At 51.4% G+C, this 12,673-nt stretch overlaps 1 protein-coding gene across 1 annotated transcript in view; it reads left to right on the forward strand.

The window, feature by feature from the left end:
* The window catches only part of mrvi1 (murine retrovirus integration site 1 homolog), a 270,208-nt gene that overhangs the window by 167,064 nt on the left and 90,471 nt on the right, over window positions 1–12,673 (forward strand). Inside the window, exon 13 of the mRNA XM_038806059.1 lies at window positions 1,273–1,376. Coding sequence (XP_038661987.1) covers window positions 1,273–1,376 — 104 coding nt within the window. The remainder of the gene's footprint in view (window positions 1–1,272; window positions 1,377–12,673) is intronic.

The following is a 12,673-nucleotide window of genomic DNA, read 5'->3' on the forward strand; positions in this document are numbered from 1 at the left end:
GAGCAACCCAATTTACCTGCTGTACATCCATAATTCTCATGCATTAACAACTGTTTGCTCTGCTAGTCGGTCTCTTAATGGCCCAAGTGCGTGGTGACATTTTCTGTATGTCTGTGTGATGTGCCTTATTTGGAGAGTGTTGTTGCCTTCGTGACCACTGTCCCATTGTGGCTGTTGGTGACTCATGGACCTCTGGGATTGATAATAGTTTGTACTCTATTTTGAAGAAGTGCAGGGGAATTCTGCCTGGTATCCTGGGGGGGGGGGGGGGGGGGGGGGGGATGCTGGCACTGGACTGGGGTCACAATCTGTGATTGTAAATCTGCCTCCACTTCACCTGCTGAAGGAGCAGAGCAGCGCTCCGAAAGCTTGTGATTTCAAATAAACCTGTTGGACTTTCACCTGGTGCTGTGAGACTTCTTACTGGAGTCCTGGGGCCATTATAGATATCCCTCATTCAATATTATAGAACAGATTATCTGGTCATTATCACAGTGCTTTGCGGGATCTTTTTTCTCTTTCTGTTTAGAAAAAATAAAATTAGAGTACCCAATTCTTTTTTTCCAATTAAGGGGCAATTTGGCATGGCCAATCCACCTAAGCTGCACATCTGTGGGTTGTGGGGGCGAAACCCACGCAAACACGGGGAAAATGTGCAAACTCCACATGGGCAGTGACCCAGAGCCGGGATCGAACCTGGGACCTCGGCGCCACGAGGCAGCAGTGTTAACCACTGAGCCACCGTGCTGCCCCTGTTTGTGGGATATTGCCGTGTGTCAGTTGGCTGCTGCATTTCCTACTTTACAACAGTGACTACACTTCAAAAGTATTTAATTATATTTGAAAAGTTTAGGGCATTTTAGTAGACCACAAAGTGAGTCCACACCAAGTTGTAGAAAGAAATAGAGTTTTATTACAATAACTATTATTTACGCGGCACAAAAGACCCCAGCCAGGTCTCTCCTCCATGTCGGTTCCCAAACTGGCCGTCTTTATACAGAAGTTAAACTATATATGGTTTAGGGTTCCACATCCCCTTTAACGGGGGCGTGTGTATTCAGCGAGGCTCACGGGAGTTTAATCATTGCCACTGCGTAAATCCTGTGCAGGTTATGGCAGGCATCTTAAAGTGGTGAACGGCGCCATAGAAATGCACCTTCTTCAGCGTTTTTTAAATGCCTTCCAAAGTGAGAAAAGCTTTGACCTGCATGCAAAGAGATCTGATGTGAACCACACCCGCGAATGTAAACACTGTAATGATTCTGCCATTAGGTTCAGATCCACCCACTGTAAACTGCGTGGGAATAACAGTCGTGCCTTCAACTCAAGCAGGGGAGAAACCTCATTCATCGCCCAACAGGGACAAAGAAATGAAGGTAAAAAAATCTGAGCTTGAAATGGTACAAATCTCCAAGAAGTTGGGGGAGGGGTGGGGAGGGGTTGGTATAGCTGGGAAGATGCAGCACTCAATTCTTGTCGAGTTAATTAATAGGTCACAACGTTTCTATCAGTTCATGAGCTATTTTGATTGGAACTAACTGGAACATTAATCTAAACTGGAACATAAAGGCTCCACTTTTGACCCGGCGCTGAGTAGAGAATAATAACTTTGGTGGATAAACATTAATTAGACATGGCTTTCTGCAGCGTACAGAATGAGCCACATCTTCTTCAGACGACCAGAAACCATCAGTGCTGTAGTGGTAATGTTAGTGGGTGAGTAATCCAAAGGCTCGGGCTCATGCCCTTCAGACAGTTTCAAATCGCACCATAGCAGCTGATGGAATTTAAATGTAATTAATTGCCAGTCATGACAATCATAAAATTATACTCGATTAGTTTAAGGAAGGAAATCTGCCATCTTTACCTGGGCCACAGATGACTCCTGACCCCACAGCCAAGTGACTGACTCTTAACTGCCCTCTGAGATGTTCTAGTAAGGCAGTTTCAGTACAGGGGCAATTAGAGATGGGCAACTAAACACCAGCCTTGCGAAAGAAGCCCGTATCCCCTGGGAAAGGATTAAAAAAAACTAGTGAAATGTGACTACTTCAACTAATGCAGCCCAGTGGGGCCAGGATCGTGAGGAAGTTGCTCTTGCAATTCCTCTGTATTTAGGACGATACTAAATTGATCTGTGTAAATTGGTGGAGTTGATTAACCTTTAACATTCCAGCTATTTCGTAACTTTTGGACATTTTAATGTTCTCGGTTTTTCTCCCCTGAGGATAAACACTCAGAGTGAAACTATTCATATTTGAACTTTAAAATATTTTTATAGTTTGGCGTGATTGTATTCTCTAGCAACAAAATAACTCTTTCCATCTATTAATTCAGTACGTCAAAGGAAGTCTGTCAACGTATCTAATATATCAGCTTCTATTTCTAAATTTGTCGGAGCTTCTTATCATTTATGATCTGTTGTGAGAAATGTTTGGATCTGATTAGGTAACGATGGTGCACAAACTGCTTATTGACATCAATCCGCTATTGCACCTCAGTTGGATAAGGTAACACCCACCTCAACCTCCTGCTCACACCAACCTCGACCTCCTGCTCACACCAACCTCGACCTCCTGCTCACACCAACCTCGACCTCCTGCTCACACCAACATCGACCTCCTGCTCACACCAACATCGACCTGCTCACACCAACCTCGACCTCCTGCTCACACCAACCTCGACCTCCTGCTCACACCAACCTCGACCTCCTGCTCACACCAACCTCGACCTCCTGCTCACTCCAACCTCGACCTCCTGCTCACACCAACCTCGACCTCCTGCTCACACCAACCTCGACCTCCTGCTCACACCAACCTCGACCTCCTGCTCACACCAATATCGACCTGCTCACACCAACCTCGACCTCCTGCTCACACCAACCTCAACCTCCTGCTCACACCAACCTCAACCTCCTGCTCACACCAACCTCGACCTCCTGCTCACACCAACCAAGACCTCCTGCTCACACCAACCTCGACCTCCTGCTCACACCAATATCGACCTCCTGCTCACACCAATATCGACCTGCTTACACCACCCTCGACCTCCTGCTCACACCAACCTCAACCTCCTGCTCACGCCAACCTCAACCTCCTGCTCACACCAACCTCGACCACCTGCTAACACCAACCTCGACCTCCTGCTCACACCAACATCGACCTCCTGCTCACACCAATATCGACCTGCTCACACCAACCTCGACCTCCTGCTCACACCAATATCGACCTGCTCACACCAACCTCAACCTCCTGCTCGCACCAACCTCGACCTCCTGCTCACACCAACCTCAACCTCCTGCTCACACCCACTTCGACCTCCTGCTCACACCAACCTCGACCTCCTGCTCACACCAACCTCAACATCCTGCTCACACCAACATCGACCTGCTCACACCAACCTCGACCTGCTCACACCAACCTCGACCTCCTGCTCACACCAACCTCAACATCCTGCTCACACCAACATCGACCTGCTCACACCAACCTCAACCTCCTGCTCACTCCAACCTCGACCTTCTGCTCACACCCACCTCGACATCCTGCTCACACCCACTTCGACGTCCTGCTCACACCCACCTCACTCTCTTACTCACACCCACCTCGACCTCCTCCTCACCCTCTTACTCATACCAACCTCGACCTCCTGCTCACACCCACCTCGACCTCCTGCTCACACCCACCTCGACTTCCTGCTCACACCCACCTCGACCTCCTGCTCACACCAACCTCGACCTCCTGCTCACACCCACTTTGACGTCCTGCTCACACCCACCTCGACCTCCTGCACACACCAACCTCGACCTCCTGCTCACACCCACCTCGATCTCCTGCTCACAGCTACCTCGACCTCCTGCTCACAGCTACCTTGACCTCCTGCTCACACCCACCTCGACCTCCTGCTCACAGCCACCTCGACCTCCTGCTCACACCAATCTCCACCTCCTGCTCACACCCACCACACCTCCTGCTCACACCCACCTCGACTTCCTGCTCACACCCACCTCGACCTCCTGCTCACACCAACCTCGACCTCCTGCTCACACCCACTTTGACGTCCTGCTCACACCCACCTCGACCTCCTGCTCACACCAACCTCAACCTCCTGCTCACACCCACCTCGATCTCCTGCTCACAGCTACCTCGACCTCCTGCTCACAGCTACCTTGACCTCCTGCTCGCACCCACCTCGACCTCCTGCTCACACCAACCTCCACCTCCTGCTCACACCAACCTCCACCTCCTGCTCACACCCACCACGACCTCCTGCTCACACCCACCTCGACTTCCTGCTCACACGCACCTCGACCTCCTGCTCACACCCACCTCGACCTCCTGCTCACACCAACCTCGACCTTCTCCTCACCCTCTTACTCACACCCACCTTGACCTCCTGCTCACACAAACCTTGACCTCCTGCTCACACCAACCTCGACCTCCTGCTCACACCCACTTCGGCCTCCTGCTCACACCCACCTCGACCTCCTGCTCACACCAACCTCAATCTCCTGCTCACACCCACTTCGACGTCCTGCTCACACCAACCTCGACCTCCTGCTCACACCCACTTTGACGTCCTGCTCACACCCACCTCGACCTCCTGCTCACACCAACCTCAACCTCCTGCTCACACCCACCTCGATCTCCTGCTCACAGCTACCTCGACCTCCTGCTCACAGCTACCTTGACCTCCTGCTCGCACCCACCTCGACCTCCTGCTCACACCAACCTCCACCTCCTGCTCACACCAACCTCCACCTCCTGCTCACACCCACCACGACCTCCTGCTCACACCCACCTCGACTTCCTGCTCACACGCACCTCGACCTCCTGCTCACACCCACCTCGACCTCCTGCTCACACCAACCTCGACCTTCTCCTCACCCTCTTACTCACACCCACCTTGACCTCCTGCTCACACAAACCTTGACCTCCTGCTCACACCAACCTCGACCTCCTGCTCACACCAACCTCAATCTCCTGCTCACACCCACTTCGACGTCCTGCTCACACCCACCTCGACCTCCTGCTCACACCAACCTCGACCTCCTGCTCACACCCAACTCGATCTCCTGTTCACAGCTACCTCGACCTCCTGCTCACACCAACCTAGACCTCCTGCTCACACCAACCTCCACCTCCTGCTCACACCCACCTCGACCTCCTGCTCACAACCACCTCGACCTCCTGCTCACACCAACCTCGACCTCCTGCTCACACCCACCTCACTCTCTTACTCACACCCACCTTGACCTCCTGCTCACACCCACCTCACCCTCCTGCTCACATCCACCTTGACTGCTCACACCCACCTCGACTTCCTGCTCACACCCACCTCGACCTGCTAACACCCACCTCGACCTCCTGCTCACACCCACCTTGACCTCCTGCGCACACCAACCTCGACCTCCTGCTCACACCCACCTCGATCTCCTGCTCACAGCTACCTCGACCTCTGCTCACGGCTACCTTGACCTCCTGCTCGCACCCACCTCGACCTCCTGCTCACACCAACCTCCACCTCCTGCTCACACCCACCTCGACCTCCTGCTCACACCCACCTCGACTTCCTGCTCACACCCACCTCGACCTCCTGCTAACACCCACCTCGACCTCCTGCTCACACCAACCTCGACTTCCTGCTCACACCCACCTCGACCTCCTGCTCACACCCACCTCGACCTCCTGCTCACACCAACCTCGACCTCCTGCTCACACCCACCTCGACCTCCTGCTCACACCCACCTCGACCTCCTGCTCACACCAACCTCGACCTCCTGCTCACACCCACTTTGACGTCCTGCTCACACCCACCTCGACCTCCTGCTCACACCAACCTCGACCTCCTGCTCACACCCACCTCGATCTCCTGCTCACAGCTACCTCGACCTCCTGCTCGCACCCACCTGGGCCTACTGCTCACACCAACCTAGACCTGCTCACACCAACCTCGACCTCCTGCTCACACCCACCTCGACTTCCTGCTCACACCCACCTCGACCTCCTGCTCACACCCACCTCGACCTCCTGCTCACACCAACCTCGACCTCCTCCTCACCCTCTTACTCACACCCAACTCGACCTCCTACTCACACCAACCTCGACCTCCTGCTCACACCAACCTCGACCTCCTGCTCACGCCCACCTCGACCTCCTGTTCACACCCACCTCGACTTCCTGCTCACACCCACCTCAACCTCCTGCTTACACCCACCTCGACCTCCTGCGCACACCCACTTTGACGTCCTGCTCACACCCACCTCGACCTCCTGCTCACACCAACCCCGACCTCCTGCTCACACCCACCTCGTCCTCCTGCTCACACCAACCTGCGACCTCCTGCTCACACCCACCTCACTCTCTTACTCACACCCACCTCGACCTCCTGCTCACACCCACCTCACCCTCCTGCTCACACCCACCTTGACTGCTCACACCCACCTCGACCTCCTACTCACACCCTCCTCGACTTCCTGCTCACACCCACTTCACCCTCCTGCTCACACCCACCTCGACCTCCTCCTCACCCTCCTGCTCACACCCACCTCACTCCCCTGCTCACACCCACCTCGCCCTCTTACTCACACCCACCTCGACCTCCTGCTTACACCCACCTCAACCTCCTGCTCACATCCACCTCACCCTCTTACTCACACCCACCTTGACCTCCTGCTCACACCCACCTCGGCCTCCTGCTCACACCCACCTCAGTCTCCTGCTCACACCCACCTCAACCTCCTGCTCACACCCACCTCACCCTCCTGCACACACCCACCTCCCCCTCCTGCTGTGATCCACCTCTCCCTCCTGTTCACTATCATCTACCCCTTCTCACACTAACCTCTTCACCTGCTCACTGCCACATCCTCTGCCTGCCCACAACCACCTCACCCTCCTGCTCACAACCCCCAGCTCACACTCACCCCGCCTGTTCACACCCATGAGCCCTTCTGCTCATACCCACATCCTCCACCTGCTCACACACATGTCCTCCACCTGCTCACTCCTACATTGCCCTCCTTCTCACACTCACTCTCCCCGGCTCACGTCCACTCCTCCTGCTCACACCCACCAACCTCCTCCACCTATTCACATCCATCCCTGCTCTCTTACTTATACCAATCTTCCCTTTCTGTGTTCTTTGAGCCCTTGTTCCTGCTGAAATGTTACTCCATGATATCACATGTTCCCTGACTTCTCCAGTTCCCTACTCTCCTTGTAGTAGACTCTAGGTTATTCCTACTCTTGCAGTTACCACAATCCCAGTACCACCCTCGCGCTCGCCCTATTCCTCATTACTGCACTCTTGCAGTTATCCTAATCTTCCTCCCCACTCCTTGATTCCCCACTCCCCCGGCAGTGCCACTCATTCCACTGCCTTCACTGTCACTGGAACATTTGTATAATAGGTTTAAATATGAAAACATAGATTGAGTTGAAGATGCACTTTATGAGGCTCTCAGGGGTGACCGAGCCTGGACAATGAAGACCTACGTGAATGGGGAAGCAATGCAGGAGGAGTTACATTGCTCTTTAATCTTTCACTCATTTCTCCCATATTCTGTGCTCTCCACAAGGCAACTCTTTGAGTAACAGGCAAGTTTCTTTCCTGACTGATCATTAATATGTTCAAGTTACGTCCTAACACTGCTCTTGCTGTCAAGATCATCCATTTGGAGGAAATGGTGACCCTATATGCCCCAATTGTGGGCATCGCGCTTTACTCCAAATTCTCATATAACTGGCTTTGACACCTTCGACACAAGCATGCTACTCTTGGTTCATTTCATTTTTCACACGCTCAGGACAATTCGACACTTGCCCGAACAAGAAGCAGAGACTTGTTTCTCCCTTCCTGCGTTAGTGCTCAACCTGCTTCACCTCTTGGCATTGGCCTTACTAGTTAGCCAGCCCTGGTCCACTCTGGTGTGTGGCATCGTTGAATTCTGTCCTGCTAAACTCCTTGTCGGTGCTGGATGTAAAGGTCCAATTGGAACCAGAGGCTAACAGCTCCCAGGGGAGACTGCGGGAACAGCTCTGGCCTATGACCTGTGAGAGGTCACTAATGTCCTTCTGGGAAGGAAGCCTGCCTTTCTTATTCAGCCTGATGGATAAGTGACTCCAGTTAGACACTGACTCTTCTCTTACCTCTACCCAGCTTTAGCAAACCTGAGCAACACAGAATGGGTGATCAAACCAACATTACCAGCAATGCCACAACCGAGAATTATTATTTTTTAAATGGCACTGCTCCACTTGGGTTCCTTCCTATTGCCAGTGTGTAAATTATCCCAGCTTAATAACTGGTGTAGTCTTGAGAAAAAGATCTCCAAAACACACAAAGAACAGTCTCTCAAAATCTCTGTTATAACTGCGAGGCCAACAGACTCAATTAAGGGGACTTGCGTTGGTGAAACCAAATTCAGTACATCTGTGGGTTGACATAGCAATACTGTATTTGAGATAGATCTGCATGTTGAATGTCCCTGACCTATGACCTACCTGAGAGGGGTAATTCTTTATTGCTGTTCGCAGCTCTGGTACTTCATAGACGTGACAGGAAAAGCTGAGGAGGCCGTTTTTTTTTAAATTAGGGGTTCCTGGACTTACAGATAGAGGAATAAGAGTACAAAACGAGGAAATAATGCAAAACCTTTCTCAAACACGAAGCCTCAACTGGAATATTGTGTCCAATTCTGGGCATCTCACTATCAGAAGAATGTCAAGGTCTTGGAGAGGGTGTACAGGAGATTTACCAGAATGGCACCAGGGGTGAAGGACTGATGGTGGTGTAGTGGTAGTGTTGCTGCGCTGGTAATCCAGAGGCCCAGGCTAATGCTCGTGAGCCGTAGGTTCAAATCCCACCATGGCATCTGATGGAATTTAAAATTTGAAGCAGCATGATGGCACAGTGGTTAGCACTGCTGCCTCACAGTACAAAGGACCTGGGTTCAATGCCAGTCTTGGGTGACTGTGCGGAGTCGGCACTTTCTCCCCGTGCCTGCGCGGGTTTCCTCCGGGTGCTCTGGTTTCCTCCCACAGTCCAAGATGTTGGTTTATTGGCCTTGCTAAAAATTGCCCGTTAGTGCCCACAGATGTGTAGATTAGGTGAGGTTACGGAGATAGGACAAGGGAGTGGACCTAGAAAGGGTGCTCTTTCAGAGGGTCGGTGCATACTCAGTGGACTGAATGTCCTCCTTCGACACGGTAAGGATTCTATAACTTCAGTGATGTGGAGAGACCGGTGAAGCTGTGGTTGTTCTCCTCGGATCAGAGAAGGTCAAAGGGTGATTTAAAAGAGGTTCAGAATTGTGAAGAGTTTTGACGGAGTAAATAAGGAAAAACTGTCTCCACTGACAGACGGGTCATTCACCAGAGGACACAGATTTAAGATAATTGCCAAAAGAACCACTGGTGACATGAAAGGGGAAGATTTATTATGATCTGGAATGCGCAGCCTGAAAGGACAATGGCAGCAAACTCAATAATAAGTTTCAAAAGGGAATTGAATGAAAAACATTTATTGGGATATGAGGAAAGAAAGGCAGAGTGGGATTAATAGGATTGCATGTTCAAAGAGCTAACACAGATTTGATAGGCTTCCTTTGGTGCTGTATCATTCTATCACCAGGATTTTAAATTTTCTACACTGAGAATACAAGGTGAAGGGCCATGGCTCATCTGGCAGAATGTCACCGCAATTGAGGGTTAAATGAGGGATTGGTGATTATGTGACACACAAGAGTTTGGGGTTTAAAATCTTACCGAATGTCCATGCAAAGGAATGGCAGGGGAAATAAGACATTGCACGTCTTTGAGGTGCTGTGAAAGAATGAGCTGCAGTACAATTGCACACAAGCCATTGATTTCAACATGGTGAGAATGCAGGTATGCCAGTTGAAGGAAGTGTGTGAGGAAGCACAGCGACGTCATCGGAGGAGCAGGCGAGGAAGATTTGGAACATTGATCATGGCCACCATTATATTAAAGGGAGGGTAAGTGATATGGAAACCAGAGGAGAGATGGCTTGCCTCATCACAATGGCAAACTTCTCTCCATATCTAGTCCAGAGGTTTTAGAAAAGGCTCTCCAATTACATTTTGGACAGACTTGGGTTCTTGCAGAGAATGTAGAATCACTGAAGTGTTTGTTATAAAACAGCTAACTTGAAGGCAGTTCTCAGGCTGAAGGTGGTATGAGAGGTCCATCTGAGGCTGGGGCAATGGGAAAAGGGCAGGAGTTGTGGGATTAATTGGATAGCTCTTTCAAAGTGTTGGCACAGGAATGACAGTCCAAAATGGCCTCTTTCTAAGCTGTATGATTATAAAGGAGTTTATGAGACTAACGCTATCATTCTAAATGAAGGTTAGAGACCCCAGAGGTAAAAAGTAGACTTGGTGCTTAACAAACTGGCATAGACAACAACAGTAAGAAAAATAATAGGGATATTTGGCAAGGTCTCCTCTATTTTCAAGGTGGTTGATAAGTTCACAGACATTGGGCAAAATTCTCCGACCCCCACGACGGGTCGGAGAATAGCGGGAGGGCCTTCCCGACATTTTTCCCGCCCTCCCGCTATTCTCCCCCCCCCCCCCCCCCACCCCGCCCAACTCCCGACACGAATCGCTGCCGCCGTTTTTTTACGGCCGGCAGCGATTCACAGCTGTTCGATGGGCCGAAGTCCCAGCCCTTTACGCTGTTTTTACGAACGGCAAACGGACCTGGTCTGGCCGTTCGTAAAAACGGCGGGAACAACTCGCTTTTTATAACCATGGCACCGATTGGCACGGCAGTACCACGGCCGTGCCAAGGGTGCCATGGGCCGGCGATCGGTGGGCACCGATCGCGGGCCCGATGCCCGCGCACTATTTCTCCTTCCGCCGCCCCGCAGTATCCATTCGCGGGGCGGCTGAAAGGCATCCCGGCCCGCGCATGCGCGGGTTTCGCGCAAATACGCGATGACGTCATCCGCGCATGCGCGGGTTGGGGTCTTCCAATCCGCGCATGCGCGGCTGACGTCATATGACACGTCAGCCGGCGCTAACTCCGGCAAGCGGGCTTAACAAAATTCGTTAAGCCCGTGATGCCGGAGCTTGCGGCGTCGGGCTGCTAGCCCCGACCGGGGACCAGAATCGGTTCCCGGTCGGGAAGGGGCGCGCTGGCGTCAAACCCGCCCGGGTTTGGCGCCAGCCTTACGATTTCTCCCGTTTTGGGAGAATCGCGCCCACTGTGTCAGGAAAGTTTAAATTAATGCCTTGTGCATTGTGTAATGTTACTTTTGTGAGGGCCACAAACAATCCAGCCCGAGTTTGTAGAGTCAAACCAAAAGTAACTTTATTTACAACAATATGTGCAAAGTCCCAGCATTTCACCACTGGTTCCCTCTCTAGCTGTTACCACTCTGGCCAGCTCTATTTATACAGCTGCACCGCTAATGATTGGAACCCCTCCCCCCCACCCGCCATTGGGAGAGCTCATATTCCTCAAGGAAAATTGGGTAACCAATTGTCCCCAGCCAATTGGATCCGGGCAGGTTATAACAGTTAGAGAAATACAGCACAGAACAGGCCCTTCGGCCCACGATGTTGTGCCGAACTATTGTCCTAGGTTAATCATAGAATTTTGGACACTAAGGGCAATTTATCATGGCCAATCCACCCAACCTGCACATCTTTGGACTGTGGGAGGAAACCTGAGTACCCGGAGGAAACCCACGCTCACACGGGGAGGACGTGCAGACTCCACACAGACAGTGACCCAAGTCGAAATCGAACTTGGGACCCTGGAGCTGTGAAGCAATTGTGCTATCCACAATGCTACCGTGCTGCCCTTAAGAAGAAATTAATCTACACTCCATTATTCTACCCTAATCCATGTACCTATCCAATAGCCTCTTGAAGGTCCCTAACGTTTCCAACTCAACTACTTCCACAGGCAGTGCATTCCATGCCCCCACTACTCTCTGGGTAAAGAACCTACCTCTGACATCCCCCCTATATCTTCCACCATTGACCTTAAAATTATGTCCCATTGTAATGGTTTGTTCCACCCGGGGGAAAATTCTCTGACTGTCCACTCTATCTATTCCCCTGATCATCTTATAAACCTCTATCAATTCGCCCCTCATCCTTCTCCGTTCTAATAAGAAAAGGCCTAGCACCCTCAACCTTTCCTCGTAAGACCTACTCTCCATTCCAGGCAACATCCTGGTAAATCTCCTTTGCACCTTTTCCAAAGCTTCCACATCCTTCCTAAAATGAGGTGACCAGAACTGTACACAGTACTCCAAATATGGCCTGACCAAGGTTTTGTACAGCTGCATCATCACCTCACGGCTCTTAAATTCAATCCCTCTGCTAATGAATGCTAGCACACCATAGGCCTTCTTCACAGCTCTATCCACTTGAGTGGCAACTTTCAAAGATCTATGAACATATACCCCAAGATCTCTCTGCTCCTCTACATTGCCAAGAACCCTACCGTTAACCTTGTATTCCGCATTCATATTTGTCCTTCCAAAATGGACAACCTCACACTTGTCAGAGTTAAACTCCATCTGCCACTTCTCAGCCCAGCTCTGCATCCTATCTATGTCTCTTTGAAGCCGACAACAGCCCTCCTCACTATCCACAACTCCACCAATCTTCGTATCATCTGCAAATTTACTGACCCAC

This window comes from Scyliorhinus canicula, chromosome 9, assembly GCF_902713615.1.
Source record: "Scyliorhinus canicula chromosome 9, sScyCan1.1, whole genome shotgun sequence".
NCBI classification, from domain to species: Eukaryota; Metazoa; Chordata; class Chondrichthyes; order Carcharhiniformes; family Scyliorhinidae; genus Scyliorhinus; species Scyliorhinus canicula.